The sequence below is a fragment of the Furipterus horrens genome, unplaced genomic scaffold, assembly GCF_987537825.1.
Source record: "Furipterus horrens unplaced genomic scaffold, mFurHor1.1.pri manual_scaffold_10, whole genome shotgun sequence".
In the NCBI taxonomy this organism is placed as follows: domain Eukaryota; kingdom Metazoa; phylum Chordata; class Mammalia; order Chiroptera; family Furipteridae; genus Furipterus; species Furipterus horrens.
In genome coordinates, this window is record NW_028327180.1 from 72,960,024 (window position 1) to 72,980,475 (window position 20,452).

Genomic DNA, 20,452 nt, shown 5'->3' on the forward strand with positions numbered 1-20,452 from the left:
AATTGTTTTTATTTACTTTTTGGGTACCTCCATGATGATTCACTTCAATTTTTTCAGAGTATCAGTAATGCTGAAATTGTCTTTAAAAGGGCACAATTTATATTTACCATCAGATATCTCTCCTTCTAAAATTGTGTCGTGATTTATTTATAGTAACATTACCTGATTTTAACTTCTAGTATCTCATTCAAGGAAATAATATAACCAGAAAAGAGTTAACCTATTCTTCTCCTTCCCATTGCACAATTATTTTCCTAGTTACCAAATGTAACATCAATCCTCAAAGTTGCCAGGAAAATAATATTTCACCTTGCAACACAAAGTCACTATGGTCTGTTGCACTGAGACATGGTTCCCATTCCTGTACTTATATCATCTCCCATGTTGACTTCAAATGAAGGAAATAGTTTATAGAAAGTTTATTTGCCAAAGCTCACTGAGTTTAGTGACAATTTCTCCCCTTTGTTTAAAAATATTCTTAAAGCATCTAATAAACTGAATAGAGAAACTTTCTTTTCCAAAATGCCTGAAAACCACATTTCCACTTCACAAAGTGTCATTAACATTATCTGCTCCCCTAGAGATGGTACATCTGAACACTGCACATTATATGAAATATACTCACATGATTGCATATTTTCTTTATATGGAAAATAGCACCAAATACAACACTATGCAAGAAAAAAATGTTTAAATTCACACTCAAAAGGTCCCAGCAAACAAGACTGCCTTGTCATGAACGCCTTCCGCATGCTAATCAATTTGATGCACTGAGCTGTACTGAAATTTTATACTTAGAGTATGGAGGTAGTAGTTAGTTCCAGATAAGGTTAGTCCCAGAATGAGACTGAATTTTTCAGCAGACCAGTAACTAAATTCCAATTACTGGTCTAGGACTTGAGTATGTGAGATATTTGTTTCCTAAGGCCAGTATCCCCAGTATCCTACTCAAAGAGCCCACAGTCACACTTCACATGACTGCATCATTAAAACCACACAGAAAATTTGAGGTAAAACATGTAAGTGCTTATTTCACGAGTGCCACTTATAATACTTAAAAAGACATTTTATTTGCCTTCATATTTTATTGGTTTTGAACAATGACCTTCAGTGTTGTTGCATTAGACTCCAAGTCTGTTAGTGAAGCTTGACACACAGATTTTTTTTTCCTTCGGGCATTTACCAAACCTTCCACCAGGACCCAAATTTAATATATAATTATACTTTAAATAGGTCAGAAATCAAGTGATGTTTTTCAAAGTCATCAAGTTGAGGTACATGGAGGCAGAATCCAGACACAGAAAAAAAATTCAAACAAACAATCTACAAGAGCCTTTTATAGATCTGAGCTAAAGAGAATCCTGAGAAGGAGGCTTTTGTTAACCTAGTAGAATGAGAAAGACATAATTCATTCTCATTTATAAACTACATTAATTAAGAACAGTAAGTAGAAAATAGGTGGAAGGTATAAAAATGTGATAGTCCACTTATTCATAATCTTGTCCATAGGCATTCACTATGGAAGTGATATCAAATCCTATATTTATAAGTGGTCCATGTCAAAGTATCACTACTGAAATAAACCATTTATATGATTTCAATTTTTTAAATTTATTCACCCCATCTTCAAAATACTGTCTCCACAAACAATGCAGATATTTACGCAAAATATAATTCCTTGAGAATATAAAAATGAATGACTGAACTCACCTGAATGCTTTGGGCTTCATCATTACATTCATGAAAATCTATGGGTGTTAACATGGGATCTGTTTTCTCACAGCTCTCCTGGCTGATGAGTGTGTCCGCGTAGTTGGGCTGCGGGAAGATCAGGTGACTCTTCCCCGAGTCCGCGGTGAGAGACACCTCGTGAGAATAGGTCTGCAGAAAAGCCCTCACCCCATCCACGCCCACAAAGTGCGAGGTGGGCACGCCCACTAACCCGCCTCCAGAAGCCTGCAGCTGGCGCGACACGTGCCAGCGCCACAATCTGAGTGCCAGCAGCATGATGACAAAGGCGAGAAAGACGCAGGAGACAGAGGCCACCGCCACCACCAGGTACAGCGTGAGGCCTGAGGCAACAGAGCTGTGCGGGACCTCCAGGCTGCCCAGCTCTTCCAGAACGTCTGGGATGCTGTCAGCCACCGCCACCGTGAGCGTGACGGTGGCAGAGAGAGGGGGCTGGCCGTGGTCCTGAACAGCCACCACCAGGCTCTGCTTGAGCGCATCTCTGTCCAGCAGGGCCCGCGCAGTGCGCACCTCGCCCGTGTGCAGCCCCACCACGAAGAGTCCTGGCTCGCTGGCCTTGAGCAGGCGGTAGGACAGCCAGGCATTCTGCCCTGAGTCTCTGTCCACTGCCACCACCTTGGTCACTAGATAGCCGGGTTCTGCGGAACGGGGTGCCAGCTCCACGCCCGTGGAACCATCGGTGGGGAGAGAGGGGTACAGGATCTCTGGTGCATTGTCATTCTGGTCCAGCACGAACAGTCTCAGTGACACATTGCTGCTGAGTGGTGGGTCTCCACTGTCATGTGCAGTCACTCTCAGATGCAAGTCATGGAACTGCTCATAGTCAAAGGAGTGCAGTGCGTACAGGACACCAGTGTCAGAGTTGATGGAGACATAGGAGGATAGCGGTGCACCCTGAACAGTGCCTTCATCCAGGGAGTAGGTGACGTGGGCATTCTCATCGCTGTCAGGGTCGTGGGCAGTCACAGAGAATATGGAGGCCCCTCTGGGGTTGTTCTCAGGGACATAGACAGAGTAGGAGGAGTGGGGAAAGGCAGGTGGGTTGTCATTGGTGTCTGCCACCCTCACTGAGATGTGAGTTTCTGTGGACAAGGGTGGGGTTCCGCCATCTGTGGCTTTCAATGTGATGTTGTACTCAGAGAGTATTTCTCGGTCTAGGTTTTTTGATGTCACCAATCTATAATAATTGTCTATCGATCTTACTAACTTAAAAGGCAGATTTTCTGAAATAGTGCAGGTCACCTCACCATTCTTCCCAGAATCTTGGTCTTGAAGGTAGAAAAAAGCAATTACTGTTTCAATAGGAGTGTCTTCAGGGACTGAGCTGCTTACAGATGTTATGGTCACTTCTGGGATATTGTCATTCATATCTAAAATGGTGATCAGTACTTTAGCCCTTGTCATACTACCAGGACCATCCTGAGCCTGAACTTCCATTTCATAATAGCTGGATTCTTCATAATCTAGGCCTTCTAACGTCGATAATTCTCCTGTACGGGAGTTCAGTTGGAATATCTGTAGAATTTTTGGAGTCATTTTCCAAAAAGAGTATGTCACTTCCCCATTGACTCCCTCATCTAGGTCAATAGCATTTACTGTGAGCAGTCTTGTGCCCACTGGCACATTCTCAGGGACAGTTACTTGGTACTGGGGCAAAGAGAAGACTGGTACATGATCATTCACGTCTACCACTACTACTTGGATGCGGGCTGTGCCAGACAGGGGTGGGTCACCACCATCAGAGGCTGTGAGGAGGAGGTGGTGAATTGCCTCTTCCTCCCGGTCCAGAACCTGCTCCAACACTAATTCCGGATATTTAGTTCCATCGTCTCCAATTTGCACAACCAGGGAGAAGTGGCTATTGGGGTTGAGTTGGTAGCTCTGGAGGGAGTTCGTGCCCACATCTGGATCCCTAGCCTCTTTTAATGGAAACCGCACCCCAGGAGCTGTATTCTCCATTATTTTTACATTCATTTCTTCCGTCAAGAACCTAGGAGCATTGTCATTAATATCCATTATTTCCACTTCTATAGGGTAAAGATTCATTTTATCTTCCATCAGGATGTTAAAACTCACCAGACATCGCGCACTCTGAGCACAGAGCTCCTCCCTGTCGATCCTGCCTGCAGTTACCAAGCTGCCACTCCGCTTATTCAGAGAGAAAAGCTGCGTCCTACCTCTGGAGACAATTCGGACTCTGCGCTCAGCCAGCTCCTGGACCTCCAGCCCCAGATTCTTGGCGATGTTACCCACAAAAGACCCTTTGTCTGTCTCCTCCAGCACAGAATAGAGAGTACGTCCTGCCCAAGCTTTACTCTGCATCCCCAGGAGGATGGAGAGCAGGATGAATCCTCTGTAATCCCAGCTTCTTTTTGGAGCCGCCATTGTTATCCTGCAGATCGTTAGACCCTCTACTACCTCCTGTTGTGTTGCTGGATGCCGGTGTGTCGATGTGGAGCCTTCTGTATTCGGAAAAGGAGCCCCAGATCCAGTAAGACAGAGGTCTGAGTTTAGTTCCTCTTGCAAGAGTTTGTCTCAGTCTGGCGTTTCTTTGTGCTGTAAAATCTTGGTAGTTCTGGCGGATCTTTTTCTCCTGGTTGGTGAACAGCGGCGCTCAGAGTCCTTACTATGTTACTGCACCACATTGAGGCAAAAGAATAGATTTTTCAGAAAAGTTGTTTTATTCTTCAAAATTCTTCCATTTCTATTTTTTTAATTCATAGATATCCAAAATCATTTAAAAGTCAGTTTTAAGAAACTGAATTGATGTGACAACATTCATGTGTGAGTGTTTATTAAACCCCTTTTTTTCCCAAAATTCTTTGGTTTGCATTGCAACTTTGAAATAACTCATGGGCACTGTCTCACACTTTTCTCTATATATAGAGAAACATAAGCCATTACAGGTAAAAAAAAAAAAAAGCATGATTTATTTATTTTTAGAAGGTGTGTTTATACATAAGAAAGATGTTATATAGAAACTGTTTACATCAAAGTAAAATAAATTTAAATTAATTCAGTGCTCTTGAACACATAATGTGCTCTAGAAACCACCATGTACAACTCAGAGAGTCAAACTTTACTTTAAAATATGAAGAGGTAATTTAATAAAGTTTTGATTGGATGGAACTTTGGAGATGGTTTAGTTCAATACATTCATTTTAGTTATTTTTTAAAATGAGAGGGAATTGCCTTGTCCTATACTCTCTAGTAATCCAACCAATGTTAGAATATGGATATCTTGACTCTCAGTCTTCTGAGAGAAAAAAAGAGGAATCATTGTTGGCCTTAGTTGCTATTTTATGCTCAAAAAGTGCTGTTAGAGAAAAGAATCCAAGAAGCAACAATCACCTATAGAAGCAACACATTTTGTACAGAAGGCCAAAATAAGTAATAAGCAGAGCTTCTACTGGTTGTGGATTCATAAGAAAGTGGGTTTGATGGCTTTTTTTATTATGCAGTTCAAATCATCATCATACCCTATTTCAGAATAATTGAAGAAAGGTGGGTCTCTAAAAACACAACCTTTGAGTATGCATGCAGGACTGTCCTGAGAGGATCGTCAAAGGTATTCATTTCTCCACTTATGTTAATCAAGTGAAACTCAATTGTTGATTGACCTGAGGTTACTCTTATCGGGTGGAAATTTAAAAATGTTCCTTCCACATAGTTGCAGGAGAAAAGAAAGTGAAGTGTTTTGGAATGAAGTCCTAGCAAGACAGCTTTGCTTTGTAAATCGTTTTAAGCCCCAGGGGAGTAGCTAGCAGCACCAGGAGAAGTAATCAGAGGTAACATTGAAAATGATTAGCTTAGTTGGTATTCTCTGATGGCATTGTTCCAAAATATAGGGACTACTTTGAATGAAATGCTGATTCAATATGCCAAAATAATTAACAGTCATGTTTGTTTTCACCAAGCAGATAAAAGAACTTTTTGTTTAAAGGTACCAGTATGAGTATTACAGATTAATTCCATAAACAGGAGTTAAATGCTGTTTTTTAGTAGTAATTTTGAACTTCTTGCTCATGTAAGCAAAGTGTATGCTCATCAAAGATCATGAATACTTGCAGACATTTGCAAACAAAACTTTCATGTCTGGATATTATGGCTCCCAATGCCATTGTCTTTTTCTATCTGATACTTTAGAACTCATAGCGTCATCTTATATTTGTCTCTTATTATACTATTTCTTAAAAGCCTCAATTAACATTATATCAGGACACCTTCTTTGGAGTTAACTAAATAAATCATATCTAGACAATTGAGATTATAGACATACTCTGAACATAAAGCATACTTTAGGGAGTAAATAGTTTTCTAAGTTATTTTACAATATAAAATTAAATATTAAGGATCTCTACTAGAGCACCACAATATGCTTAAATATAACATAAGCTTACTAGATAGTCAAAAAAATTCTACAGTTTTATTTTATTTTTAGAAGTTTATAGTTTTAAAGGGAGTATGTTATTATTGATGAAGTTTTGGGGCAGAATCTTGATCTTTATTTGTTTAATTGTATTAAAAAATTATATGGAAACTCTATTTGACTTCCCAGGCATTAATTTTTCTTCTCCCTTTTCTTTATGGAACACTTTTTAAAAATTTAAGAACGATTTGTTTTTATTTTTGTTTAGGTTGCCATTCCCAGGCAAAGATACAGGTATTTTCCAATGATTGTCTCTGAGGTTTTACTCCTTCCTCTTTGATAACAGGCCCTTCAACAGAAGTTTGGTAAGAAATGGATGGTTTTCACACATGATAAAATAGTCCAATAATTTGGTAGATTTTTTACCTGATGCTTCAAAATTCAGCCTATGCTCAAAATCTCAGACTGCCTATCTTATTCATATAACTTGTAATGTACATAAGTCAAAGAACCTCATTTAGTCAGAACTTAGAAAATTACATGGTTATCAGGATTTAACATTTTGTCAGGCCATGTGAATGAGTTCCCATTGTAAGATCTGATAGTTTTATTGTCAGTAAAATATTATGTTTAAACAGAATGGTCACAGGTGACTCAGATAAGAGAATAAAATAAGCCAGCCCACTGTCCCAGTTAGTGAGCAGAGAACAAAATAAACCATTGCATAATACATGAAACCAGTTGGTGAACATTGCCTATAACAATGAAGATTCAAGGTGTAGTTTAAATCACCCAGAATTGGTGATATAATAACATTTACACTCTCAGAGTGTATGAAATAAATCACAATATTTGTATAAGAAACCATCTGATTCCCTTGACTAAAACCCAAGATTCAAGTCCTTTAAAATTATTATTTACTATTAAATTCTGATTAAAATCATCAAAGAATTATATTAAAAATGTAAAGCAAATCAGATTTGAAAATGTGTATGACTAGAGTCTCTTGGTTAGTTATATACATTTGAATTCTTGACATAAATAATTCTACAATTGCTGAAATGTAATTACTACAATATTGATTTAGAAAAACATATATTATCCTTTCAGGATAATTTAAGAACATTAACTCAATCTATCTTTATGAAGATGGACAATTTCAGGTTACAAAAGAGGTTCTCATTCATTTTCAAAGTATCTTCTTAAATGTTTACTTCACACATGAAATTGTTTATTTTAGATGCACAAGTGAGCAATTTATTATTTATCAGATCATATAATACTTCAACTCATAATTGGAACAGAACTTGACTATCATGTAGTTCAACAACTTATCAAATTATATTATCCCCAGTATTCTATTAATTCCATGGCCATCAATTTACTTTTGAAGAGTGCCAATAATAGAACCTCCTACCTCCTTAGCAATCCATTTTCTGATAAAACGACTTTGACATCTCAAAACTTTGCTTTTTTTATTTCTCTACTTATCAAGTTATTGTTTCAATGACACCTTTAGACCACAATGTATTAGACTAATTATTCTTTCAAATGACAACCTTCCTTTCCTTAAATATTTGAATAGAGCTCCTGCATGACAGAGCCTTATTTTATCTGGGTTAAATATGATAATTATTTAAATTCTTATTTGAACACTATTAAGTCTTCATTCTTCTATTCATTAGTCCCTCCTCTGTTTTTAGAGACATCCTGTAAGTAGACACTAATGAGCATATTTTAAAGTTCATTTTAAATTTTAAATACTATCAAGCACACAGATTGCAGAAGACATTGTAGAAAATATACAGCATCAGATGCATATATTTATTTGTTAGCAATCCAGTAATTATAATAATGGTAGTGTCAACAAATAATTGTTCACTATACAGCTTTACAGTTTAAAAAACTTTTAGCCAATTATTTTATTATATTTTATTTCCCCATAATTTCTGTGAGGTAGGTAAGACAAGTCTTTTTTAATTTAAGTTTTAGTTTGAGAGCTATAGATATTGTGACTGGCCCAAAATGAATGAGAGATAGTTCCAAACACCAATGATTAAATCTTTCCAATTACTTTAACCTTTTATATAAGTAATGTTTGATAAGCAGTAAAGGTGAAAATATCTCTCACAGATTTCCATAAATTTAGAAAATACTCGCTATTAAGTAAAACTTGGGCGGGGGGAACCCAAGATATTGATCCTCTTTAACAGAAACTGCAATTCAATGTTTTTCATGTTAGAAAAAAATCTCAGAGTCCTGGCTGGTGTAGCTCAGTCGGTTGGAGCATCGCCCAGTAAACTGAAAGGTCTTGGGTTTGATTCTGGTCCAGGCACACGCCGTCGTGGTGGAGTGGCGGTGTGGCACTTACAAGAGGCAACCAATTGCTGTTTCTCTCCCTCTCTCTCCCTCCCTCCCCCTCTCTAAGCACGACCTCGAGTGAGGATTTTCTTTTAAAAGAGAGGAATCGCAGAATTGTCACATAATGGGGAGAAAAACCCTAAGAAATTAGATGTATGTAACCACTGGCACAAAGAGCTTGACAAGAGGAAAAAAGTAAAAAAAAGAAAATCTAGGGTATACATTAAGATTATTTTGGTAAAGTTTGAGAAAACCAATATTTAATAGAACTTTATTGACAAAAACCTCAAAATTATATGATTCACTGCAAAACACTAAGAAAACTAAGCCCTGATCAAGGAAAATTTTTAAATTTCTTATTCAAATAAAACCGATAAAAGCAATCATCTCACCTGAGCAAAAGAGTCTTCCTCTTTACAAAAACCCGAGCCTTCCTGAACCAAAAGAGGCTCGCTTTTCTCACAGCTCTCCTGGCTGATGAGCGTGTCTGCGTAGTTGGGTTGCGGGAAGATCAGGTGACTCTTCCCCGAGTCCGCGGTGAGAGACACCTCGTGAGAATAGGTCTGCAGAAAAGCCCTCACCCCATCCACGCCCACAAAGTGCGAGGTGGGCATGCCCACTAACCCACCTCCAGAAGCCTGCAGCTGGCGCGACACGTGCCAGCGCCACAATCTGAGTGCCAGCAGCATGATGACAAAGGCGAGAAAGACGCAGGAGACAGAGGCCACCGCCACCACCAGGTACAGCGTGAGGCCTGAGGCAACAGAGCTGTGTGGGACCTCCAGGCTGCCCAGCTCTTCCAGAACGTCTGGGATGCTGTCAGCCACCGCCACCGTGAGCGTGACGGTGGCAGAGAGAGGGGGCTGGCCGTGGTCCTGAACAGCCACCACCAGGCTCTGCTTGAGCGCATCTCTGTCCAGCAGGGCCCGCGCAGTGCGCACCTCGCCCGTGTGCAGCCCCACCACGAAGAGTCCTGGCTCGCTGGCCTTGAGCAGGCGGTAGGACAGCCAGGCATTCTGCCCTGAGTCTCTGTCCACTGCCACCACCTTGGTCACTAGATAGCCGGGTTCTGCAGAGCGAGGTGCCAGCTCCACGCCCGTGGAACCATCGGTGGGGAGAGAGGGGTACAGGATCTCTGGTGCATTGTCATTCTGGTCCAGCACGAACAGACTCAGTGACACATTGCTGCTGAGTGGTGGGTCTCCACTGTCATGTGCAGTCACTCTCAGATGCAAGTCATGGAACTGCTCATAGTCAAAGGAGTGCAGTGCGTACAGGACACCAGTGTCAGAGTTGATGGAAACATAGGAGGATAGCGGTGCACCCTGGACAGTGCCTTCATCCAGGGAGTAGGTGATGTGGGCATTCTCATCGCTGTCAGGGTCGTGGGCAGTCACAGAGAATATGGAGGCCCCTCTGGGGTTGTTCTCAGGGACATAGACAGAGTAGGAGGAGTGGGGAAAGGCAGGTGGGTTGTCATTGGTGTCTGCCACATTTAGGGAGATGAACGTTTCTGTAGACAGAGGTGGCACTCCTTTGTCTGTGGCTGTCACAGTGATGTTGTACAGGGATACCTGTTCTCGATCTAGAACTGTATTGGTCACTAGTCTATAATAATTGTCCCTCAACTTTTCCAGCTCAAATGGCAGGTTTCTTGAGATGGAACATGTTACCAGGCCATTCACTCCAGAATCACGATCATATACTTGAAAAAGAGCAATCACTGTTCTTGGAGGCATACTTTCATCAACTGACTTGCTTCCAAATGTGACAACCACTTCTGGTACATTATCATTCACATCCAAGACAGTTATTAAGACTTTTGCTCTGTCCTGTAGACCTGCCTGATCCCGAGCTTCAACATCCAGCTCATAAAAGCTGGAGTCCTCATAGTCTAGATTCGCAGAAGTTGATATTTCTCCAGTGAACACATTCAAGCAGAAAATCTTTGAGATTTTTTCTGTAATCCTCACAAAGGAGTATGTTATTTCCGCATGGGCTCCTTCATCCTGGTCAGTGGCATTTACTAACAACACTGGCGTTCCTACTGGCAGATTTTCAGCAACACTGACAAGGTAGACAGGTTGAGTAAATACGGGAGCATTGTCATTGGCATCTAGGACAGTTACCAGTATTCGAGCCACACTTGAACGGACAGGGTCACCGCCATCCATGGCAGTAAGAACCAAGTGGTGAATGGACTCTCTCTCCCGGTCCAGAGGGTGCTCCAGCACCAGCTCTGGGTATTTGAGCCCATGGGCTTCACTTGCTACGTCCACTGAGAAGTGACTATTCCCGCTGAGCTTGAAGCCCTGAAGAGAGTTCATCCCCACATCCGGGTCAGAGACCTCCATTAGTGGAAAATGAGAGGATGGGGCTGCATTTTCAAGAATTTTCACTTCCAATTCTTCCCTTAAGAATTGGGGTGTATTGTCATTAATGTCCTCTATTTCCACTTCTACGGGATAAAGATTCAGTTTGTCCTCAAGGAGGATGTTAAAACTCACTAGACACCGAGAGCTCTGAGCGCAGAGCTCCTCCCGGTCTATCCTGCCCGCGGTGACCAAGCTGCCGCTTCGGGGATTCAGAGCAAAGAGGGGCGTCCTACCTCTGGAGACAATGCGGACTCCGTGATCCACCAGTTCCTGAGGCTTCAGCCCGAGATCCTTGGCAATGTTGCCCACGAAGGAGCCTTTGTCAAGCTCCTCGGGAATGGAGTAGTGGATCGGCCCGGCCCGCGCCCCGACCCCCCACAGCATCCCCTGGAGCATAAAAAGCAGGACTAACCCACTGTGGCACCGGCGCCTTTGCAGAGCCGCCATTACTGGCTCCTTATGGACTTCTCTGGGGTTATGAGTAGGGGAAACGGGTTCGCACCGCTTTTTGGGCTTCTCGGAATTACAGTTCAAGGTCCATAAATAAGCAGAGATCCGATGTGAAGCGTTTTAGGTCAGAATTTTTGTGCAGCTGCAGAGCTTTTGTGTCTGATCTGCTTTGTGCTTGGAGGATATAATCGAGTTCTCATTGCTTTGCTTACCCGGGTTGGTGAACAGCGACGCTTAGAGTCCTAGCTTAGTACTACAACGTTTTATTAAACCATCATACAGAAGATTTTATCTGCTAAATCTACATAGATAGCACTCATAAAATTTCTCTTCCCAAGAGTGAGAAGCACTTGGAAAAATAAAAGAGCCTATTTCTAAATAATTTTATAGATTCCCTTGAATTTACTATTCATTTTTTGTGGTGTTATCTCTTACAGCCTTGAAGAACAAAAATGTTACACTTTTCTGTAAATCTTTAATTATCACACCCCACTATCATTTATATTTATCATATTTTCAATAAGGGAACCAACAATCGCAAACATAGTTGAGCCACCCACTTAGTGTCAGTTAAGTATTGTCATTTTAAAATTTCATTATCTATTTGAAGTAACATATAATTAAGAACTATCCTAATTTAGCCACTATCTGTGTGTACTTTTTCAAACAAGCAAATGAAGTGAAAATATATGAGCTACAAAGAAAAACTATATTTATATTATATATAAAACACAATTTAAGATTGACCACATTGAAACTAAGAAAACCACTTAATTGTTTAGATTTATATTTAATTATATATAGATAATGTGTCTCACAATGAAAGTGTGAGGTACTAAAGTATTAAAATGTTTCAGGATATATTGTTTTAGGATTAACAAAAAATTTCAAGACCATCACAAGGTGACTTTGCATAAAAGAATAACTGCAACACAGATAAGTGAACAAAGAATTTCTAACACCCGCACTGCATGCCCCCCAAAATCAATAAAACACAAAATCAAGATATATTTAGCCTGTATACTTTTTACTTCTAAAATAATGAATTGAAACCTAATTATACTTATAGGAGGAAAGGATTTTGAAGTAACTCACCTGTTGCAAGTGGACTGAATCAGAAGTCATTTTGGCATTGTCATTACTGGTACTTTCAAACCAAGAGGCTTCATTACATAGAAGATCTTGTGGTGGAGCATTTTCAGGGTTTATACTGAGAAATTTAAACTCCGTTCTTGAGGAGTGAGAGGCATCACATAGATTGTAGGAATAGGGCAAAGTCCATTCGCAATAGTTGGGGGAAATCCCAGGCCCAGTCTTGGAGCAGACGCCACCAGTCTGAAAGCAACTCCAGGAAGCAGGGCTGGAGGAGCGTCGCAGGCTCAGGGCAACCGCCAGAATCACTGCGAGCAGGAAGAGTACGGAGATCAAGGCCAAGGCCACCACTAGATAAAATTGCAGCTCGGCCTGGGGGTCAGATGGTGTGGGACGTTCACTGAGGTCTGGCAGTACATCCTGGAGGTTATCAGCGAAGGCTAGATGCAGCGTGGCAGTGGCTGACAGGGGCGGCTGTCCCCCGTCGCGCACAGCGACCAGCAGGCGCTGGCGGGCCGCGTCCCTGTCGCCCAAAGCACGCGCTGTGCGCACCTCACCCGTGCGCAGCCCCAGGCTGAACAGTCCAGGCTCGCTGGCCTGCAACACGTGGTAAGACAGCCAGGCATTGTGTCCCGAGTCCGCGTCCACCGCCACCACCTTGGTGACCAGGTAGCCGGGCTGCGCGGCACGGGGCACCGTGTCGAAGAGCGCAGAGCCGTCGGCACCCAGCGCCGGGTACAGCACCCTTGGCGCGTTGTCGTTGCGGTCGTCCACCAACACTCGCAGGCTGACGTTGGCGCTGAGCGCGGGCGAGCCCTGGTCGCGGGCCTGCAGCGTCAGCTCGAAGGCGCGCAGCTGCTCGTGGTCGAAGGCGCGCTGCGCGAACACCACCCCGCTCTGCGCGCTCACGGACACGTAGGATGACAGCGATGGTGGTTTCATGTCGCTGGCCACAATGGAATAGGAGACGTGGCCGTTAGGTCCCAGGTCAAGGTCGGAGGCGCTGACCTGCGCTATGGAGGCACCGGGTGCGTTATTTTCGGCCACATGAACCACATAAGAAGCCTGGTGGAAAATGGGAGCATTGTCGTTGACATCAGCTATGTTCAAGGTGACACTTCCGTTGGAGGAGAGGGGAGGTTTGCCTTTGTCGGTAGCTGTGATGGTGATGTTGTATTCTGGAGTCTGCTCTCGATCTAGGGCTCCATCTGTCACCAACTTGTATGTGTTTTTTGTTTCTTGTACTATTTTAAATGGGAACCTTCCACTTAGTTGACATAGAATTTCCCCATTAAATCCAGAATCCAGATCATGCGTTTTGATCAAAGCAACAACAGTTCCTAGCTCTACATCTTCTTGTATGCGTTTAGAGTCAGAATCCAGAGTTATCTCAGGAGCATTGTCATTTTCATCCAAAATATCTATTTGTATTTTACAATGTGCTGTGTGGTGTCCACCATCCTTTGCTTCTACCCCAATCATGTAGCGCTCTCTCTCTTCAAAGTCCAGTCCTCCGCCAATGGAGAGTTCCCCTGTTTTACTGTTCAGCTTGAACAGTTGTCTCACTGCCTTACCAATGTTGATGAAAGCATAGGTGATCTCAGCATTGATGCCCTCATCCAAGTCAGTGGCCGTCACTCTTAGCACAGAGGCACCAACTGGCAGGTTCTCTGAAACACTGACCCTGTACATATCCTGGGTGAACACTGGAGGGTTATCATTTGCATCTGCCACAACCACCCTGATCTGGGTAGTGCAGCTTCTGGTAGGCTCACCCCCATCCACAGCAGTGAGGACCAGGTAGTGGCAGGACTGCTCTTCCCTGTCCAGGGGAGCCTTCACTACCAGTTCGGGGTACCTACTGCCATCAGGATTCTCTTTCTGGTTCAAAGAGAAGTGTGGGTCAGGGCTGAGGTAATACTGCTGCAGGGAATTGACCCCTACATCTGAATCTTGTGCGGATTCTAAGGCAAAAGTGGCTCCAGTTAGGGCCAGTTCACTAATTTCCAGTTCAGTGATATTTTGGCTGAAGGTAGGTGGGTTGTCATTGACATCCTGAATCACCACAGCTATATGAAAAAAGTTCAAAGGCTCTTCAGCAACCATTTCGAATTCTAGAATACACGTCGACTTTTTGCCACAAATCTGCTCCCGGTCTATACGGTCGCTCACAAATAAGTCCCCGTTCTCCATGCTCACTGTAAATAATTTCTTCTCAGCGATAACGCGCAGGTTCCGAGTAGGCAAATCTCGAACGCCAAGCCCCAGATCCTTGGCAAGGTTCCCCACCAGGGAGCCCCTGGCCAGCTCTTCCGGAATAGTGTAGCGGATAGGCTCAGAGAGCACGGGGCAGAACAGAGGCAGCAACAGAAGAAAAGGCATTTTCCTTAGCCCAGCGGGGCTCTGCGGTCCCCAGCGGCTTCCCATTCCCCTTTCTGAGCCTTTGCCTTACTGATTCCGAAGAGCGGCGATCGCTGAACGATCCCAAGAATTCTCTGAGTAAGAGTGATTCCTTGATTTGTCTTGCCAGACAGGTTCTCTGATAGATCTCTCCTCTGCAAAGAGCCGGAGAGTGCATACTTCTCCCGATTCCGCGGTTTGATGGCGATTCGTTTGCGTCAGAAGGAGCTAACACTTAGCTCAGTACTAGCCGACAGCGGCACCCTGCGTCTCGACTGCAGAACTGCAGTAGTGATTACTGAATCAGCTCCAAATACGGAGCCGCCTACAAGACAATTCCACTGTGTCTGATACAGATATTCATTCTATCCATTTTACAAGGATGTAACATTGAAAATATTTACTATATCTTCTGTCTGGCTGTCATTTCTTTGAACGTGAGCTTTACTCATCCAAATCGAGTGATTTTTACTCGTCAAAGAGCAGGGGTAACTTGCTGAACGTATTTATTGGCATAGTAGTGCTTTTAATTTCCATTGTCATGAAATGGTCATAATAACATCTTTCCTGCTTACCTTAGTAGAATTGAGAACCAAATAAAATATACATAAAAATAATATAAATGGAAGTGTTGGTGGTGACAGAAGGTGAAATATGTAAATTCTTAAAATATAAATTTGATATGTATTGTTATCCCACTCTATTTTCTTTTCTTTTAACTCACAAAAGTAATAAATCCCATAGGCTTTAGTTTTATCCTATGTTTCACTTCCTTCTACCTTATCTTTATCATCTTCTACCCCAAATAATTGATAGGCATCAAGGAAATTAATTGTCCTTGCAAAATAAAATATGATAAGAAGCAAGATACTAATTTTCCTTAGTTTCCAAATGTCTACTTTTAATTAAGTGACTACAATTTTAAAATCATTCTACTCATTTTACTTTTCCACAATACATTGCCATCACCTTTAATTGCATTGTTTCTTCTCAAGTAGCTTAACAGTGGTGAGTTACTTGGATTATGGGGATTAAGCATGAGTCCTTACAATTATATATCCCAAAGGGAGTAATCTATGCTGCCCAGTTTTCCTTGGTCCACAGATCATAAGCTGATTATTCTAACCCTTTGTTATTGACCCTCTTTCCTTGTCAACAGGCCTGCCAGTTTCCATGTTTCTGATAGATGTCTTACAGTTTCTATTCCATTTCCACTCTAGAAATCTTCATAAAGAAAGTGTATTTTATTTATTTTTAACTTTATTTTATAAGAAATTGTATTTTAAACCTATATAATATACTGTCATTCTAAAGTTTGACAGCTGTGTAGCAATACTGAAATCACAGTGAAATAGAATTAGAGCACCTTAAACTGCTCATTGTATTCAGGATTTTAGACGGAAACTCATTGGCATCTCTATACAAACATAATAAACACCACTGATGCAAGAATTTGTTCTAAAACATGACTGAGCAAGTGCCTTTCCAACACTGTGTGAACATTTCAATTAGCACAGGAAAGCTATCTTTTCAGAACACACATGAAACTAAAGATTCAAACATTTAAAAGATAAGAGTATATATATAATACAATATATACACTCAGTATGGGAATCAAACATTTTATTATGTAAAGTATACACAACATATACTCATGAAATTTAAGACCCATAGACCACCACTTTATGAAATATCTATAATTTAAGATAAGTACATCCACTGAGAAATGAGTTTTAAAATTTAAAACTACTTTAAAGTTGAATTCATTTTCCAAACACAAATTTTAGACTTTTTAAATAAAGCAGAATTGTATGCAAACATTCAGATAGCTATTAATTATAAAAAGTGGAAGAGTTACCTAGAACCAGAAGATGCCAAGTGTATGGCATGTCTGAATTCAATGAATGCAGCAGTATCTAAATCTTTCGAGATTTTAAATTGCACCACAGAATAAAGCACAATTCTAAGGCCCCACTGATTTCTTCTTTCAACAACTACTCATTCCAATAATTTTATGGTTTAACGTGAACTTTCAAGGTGTCAGAATGCCACAGATATTATCATCAATATAAATTTAATCTGTTTTTCTGATATTTCTCATGTAAAACTTTTCTGTATTCTTCCATTGATTTATCTCAATGCATCAATTATTTCATTAGGCAAATAGCAGATATACTTTCTAAAACACATTTGGTGTTGGTGTTTAGACAAATATTCAAAAGAAAGCATTACATCTAACAATGTGGACTAATGAAACAACTTACTTTTAAAGCACTTGTTTAAAAAAAACCAACTACTCATTTCATTTAAGTCTATGGAATCAGCTAGGTTTTCTAAAATACCCACATATTGAAAAAATAAGACACTATGCCCAAAATATAATTTGAAAATAAATGACGAATACATGAGTTCTCAAATTAAATTAAGATAGTCTCTAAATAAAGCAAGTAATTATTCACTATTTACATAATTAACTTATTTGAATGTGGAAGAAAAATAATTGAGAAAACAAATGAACAAAATGCTTCAAGCATCCCTACTGACAAAGAAAACTCACCTGAAGAACTTCCTGTTCTTCATTTGCATTTATCTTCTCGGGTATCAAAAGAGGCTCGCTTTTCCCACAGCTCTCCTGGCTGATGAGTGTGTCTGCATAGTTTGGCTGTGGAAAGATCAGATGACTCTTCCCTGAGTCTGCAGTGAGGGACACCTCATGGGAATAAGTCTGCAGGAAAGCCTGTACCCCATCTACTCCCACAAAGTGTGAGGCAGGCAAGCCCACTAACCCAGCTTCTGAAGCCTGGAGCAGGCGTGACTTATGCCAGCGCCCCAGCCTGAGCACCAGCAGCATGATGACAAAAGCAAGAAAGACACAGGAGACAGCGGCCACTGCCACCACGAGGTACAGGGTGAGGCTGGAGTCATCAGGGCTGGTGGAGGGCTCAAGACTGCTCAGGTCAGCCAGGACCTCTGGGATGCTGTCAGCCACAGCCACAATGAGGGTGACAGTGGCTGAGAGAGGGGGTTGGCCATGATCCTGGACTACCACCACCAGGTTCTGCTTGAGCGCATCTCTGTCCAGCAGGGCCCGCGCAGTGCGCACCTCGCCCGTGTGCAGCCCCACCACGAAGAGCCCTGGCTCACTTGCCTTGAGCAGGCGATAGGACAGCCAGGCATTCTGGCCTGAGTCTCTGTCCACTGCCACAACCTTGGTCACCAGATAGCCAGGTTCTGCTGAGCGAGGTGCCAGCTCCACACCAGTGGAGCCATCACTGGGGAGTGTGGGGTACAGGATTTTAGGAGTGTTGTCGTTCTGGTCCAGCACAAACAGACTCAGTGACACATTACTGCTAAGTGGAGGATCTCCGCTGTCGCTGGCTGTCACCCACAGCTGCAGGTCTCTAACCTGCTCGTAGTCAAAAGAGTCCAGTGCATATAGAACTCCAGTGTCAGAGTTGATGGAGACATAGGAGGATAGAGGTGTTCCCTGAAATGTGTTCTTTGCCAGAGAATAAGTGACCTGGGCATTGTTGCCGCTGTCAGGGTCATGGGCAGTCACAGAGAAGATTGAGATGCCTCTTGGATTGTTTTCTGGGATGTAGGTGGAGTATGAGGCATGAGGGAAGATGGGAGGATTGTCATTGATGTCTGCCACTTTCAGAGAGATGTGGTTTTCTGTAGACAGGGGTGGGTTTCCTCGGTCAGTAACAGTTATTGTGATGTTATAATCTGAGACCTCTTCTCTGTCCAGGGTTCTCGTTGTCAATAGGTGATAGTAATTATCAACTGACTTTTCTAGTTTAAAGGGCAAGTTCCTGGAGACAGAACATGCAATCTCCCCATTCTCTCCAAAATCACCATCGTGTACACTAAACAGTGCGATTATAGTTCCAGGAACACAATCTTCAGAGATGGAACTGGTGAGAGAAGTAAGGATCATTTCTGGGACATTGTCATTCACATCCTGTACTGTGACCACCACCTTAGCACTGGCAAGAAGAGCACCCCCATCCTGAGCTACCACTTCCATGAGGTAGAATCTGGATTCTTCATAATCCAATGATTGCACTGTTGAAATTTCACCCAGGTTGGAATCAAGATGGAAAGTTTGTGAAATTTTGTCTTCTTCATTGCGAAAAGAGTAGGTCAATTTTCCATTTAGTCCCTCATCTGGATCCGTGGCGGTTATCATGAGCAGCCGAGTGCCCACTGGTATGTTCTCTGGAACACTTACTCTGTACTCCGATCGAGTGAACTGGGGCGCATTATCGTTTGCGTCGAGGACCATCACGCGGATGTGCGCAGTGCTAGAGTGTATGGGGTCTCCGCCATCTAGAGCTGTGAGGAGGAGGTCGTGAACAGCTACTTTCTCCCGGTCCAAGGGCTGTTCCAGTACCAGCTCAGGATATTTCTGTCCATCACTTCCACTTTTCTCATCCAGAGAGAAGTGCATATTGGAGCTGAGCTGGTAACTCTGGAGGGAGTTCACACCCACATCTGCATCTCGAGCGAAGGGAAGCACTAACCGTGTCCCAGTAGCCGCATTTTCATTAACTTTTACTTCTACTTCCTCATCCCGAAAACGCGGGAAGTTGTCATTAATATCGATGATTTCAACTTCCACTCGATAAATTTTCATTTTATTCTCAACCAAGATGTTAAAACTCACAAGACAGGGAGTCGCCTGAGAGCAGAGCTCCTCCCTGTCTATCCTGCCCGCGGTGACCAAGCTGCCACTACCCGGGTTCAGAGCAAAAAGCTGCGTCCTACCTCTGGAGACGATCCGGACTCCGCTCTCCGCCAGTTCCTGAGGTTCCAGCCCGAGATCCTTGGCGATGTTGCCCACGAAGGAGCCTTTGTCCAGCTCCTCCAGCACTGAGTAGCGGATTTGCCCGGCCCTGGCTCGCTGCTGCGTCCCCAAGAACAGAAAGAGCAGGAGCAGCTCTCTGCAGCTCCAGCCCCTCAGTGGATCCGCCATTATCTTCTCTCCGACCAGTTCTTTCTTAGTCCTGGTTCCAGCCTGCTGTTTCTTTATTTCTTTAAAGTCAAAGGGTACATATTCCTTGTTGGACATGGGAGAGGGACGCGGGTAGAAGGCTTCTCCCAGGAACTTGTCTGGTCTGTGCTGTGTTTAGTGTGGAAGGAGCAGAGTCCGGTTGCATCAGCAGCAGCTTCTTTCCCACTTTGGTGAACAGCGACGCTCAGAGTCCTAACCAGTTACTACACCAATTCTGTTTCTATTTCATAAATGTTAAATTATATTTTATTTCCAATAATGTAGCTGTAACCATGTATTATTGCGTGACATTGTTTATATTCAATTAAGATTTAATTTTGACTTCCACAAACCCCTGAGATCAATATAATTATTAGATTATTTTTACTTTAGAAAAGTTTTATTTAATGTCATTGAACCTATGTCCTTTATTTGCCTCCTAACTATATTGAATCCATTAAATTAGAACATTGTAATTCTTACTTTTGTAGGTTTTAAGATTTCACCTTTGTATTAGGATATACTTATGAAAATGTGCCCATTTGTACCTAAGAATGCCAAGGAAACAAGTTTAGCTCTCAATGCATCTTTGCAAAAAGGCCTGCTAATTCATGTAGATTGTGTTAGCTGTCATATGCACAAAGAATTAAAGAGCCATTT

General features: G+C 42.3%; 1 protein-coding gene across 8 annotated transcripts in view; it reads right to left on the reverse strand.

Annotated features, from left to right (window-relative positions):
- The window catches only part of LOC150000631 (protocadherin gamma-C4), a 160,099-nt gene that overhangs the window by 103,709 nt on the left and 35,938 nt on the right, over window positions 1-20,452 (reverse strand). Inside the window, exon 1 of one of the 8 annotated variants that reach the window (XM_090288132.1) lies at window positions 17,354-19,931. The exons of 4 other annotated variants lie outside the window; for them this stretch is intronic. In XM_090288132.1, the coding sequence (XP_090144258.1) occupies window positions 17,354-19,870 (2,517 nt within the window). In that variant the 5' untranslated portion in view covers window positions 19,871-19,931. Of the gene's footprint in view, window positions 1-1,710; window positions 4,273-8,871; window positions 11,448-12,399; window positions 15,006-17,353; window positions 19,932-20,452 lie in introns of those variants that run through there. 3 more of the 8 variants (XM_090288140.1, XM_090288137.1, XM_090288139.1) reach the window with 3 other exon arrangements.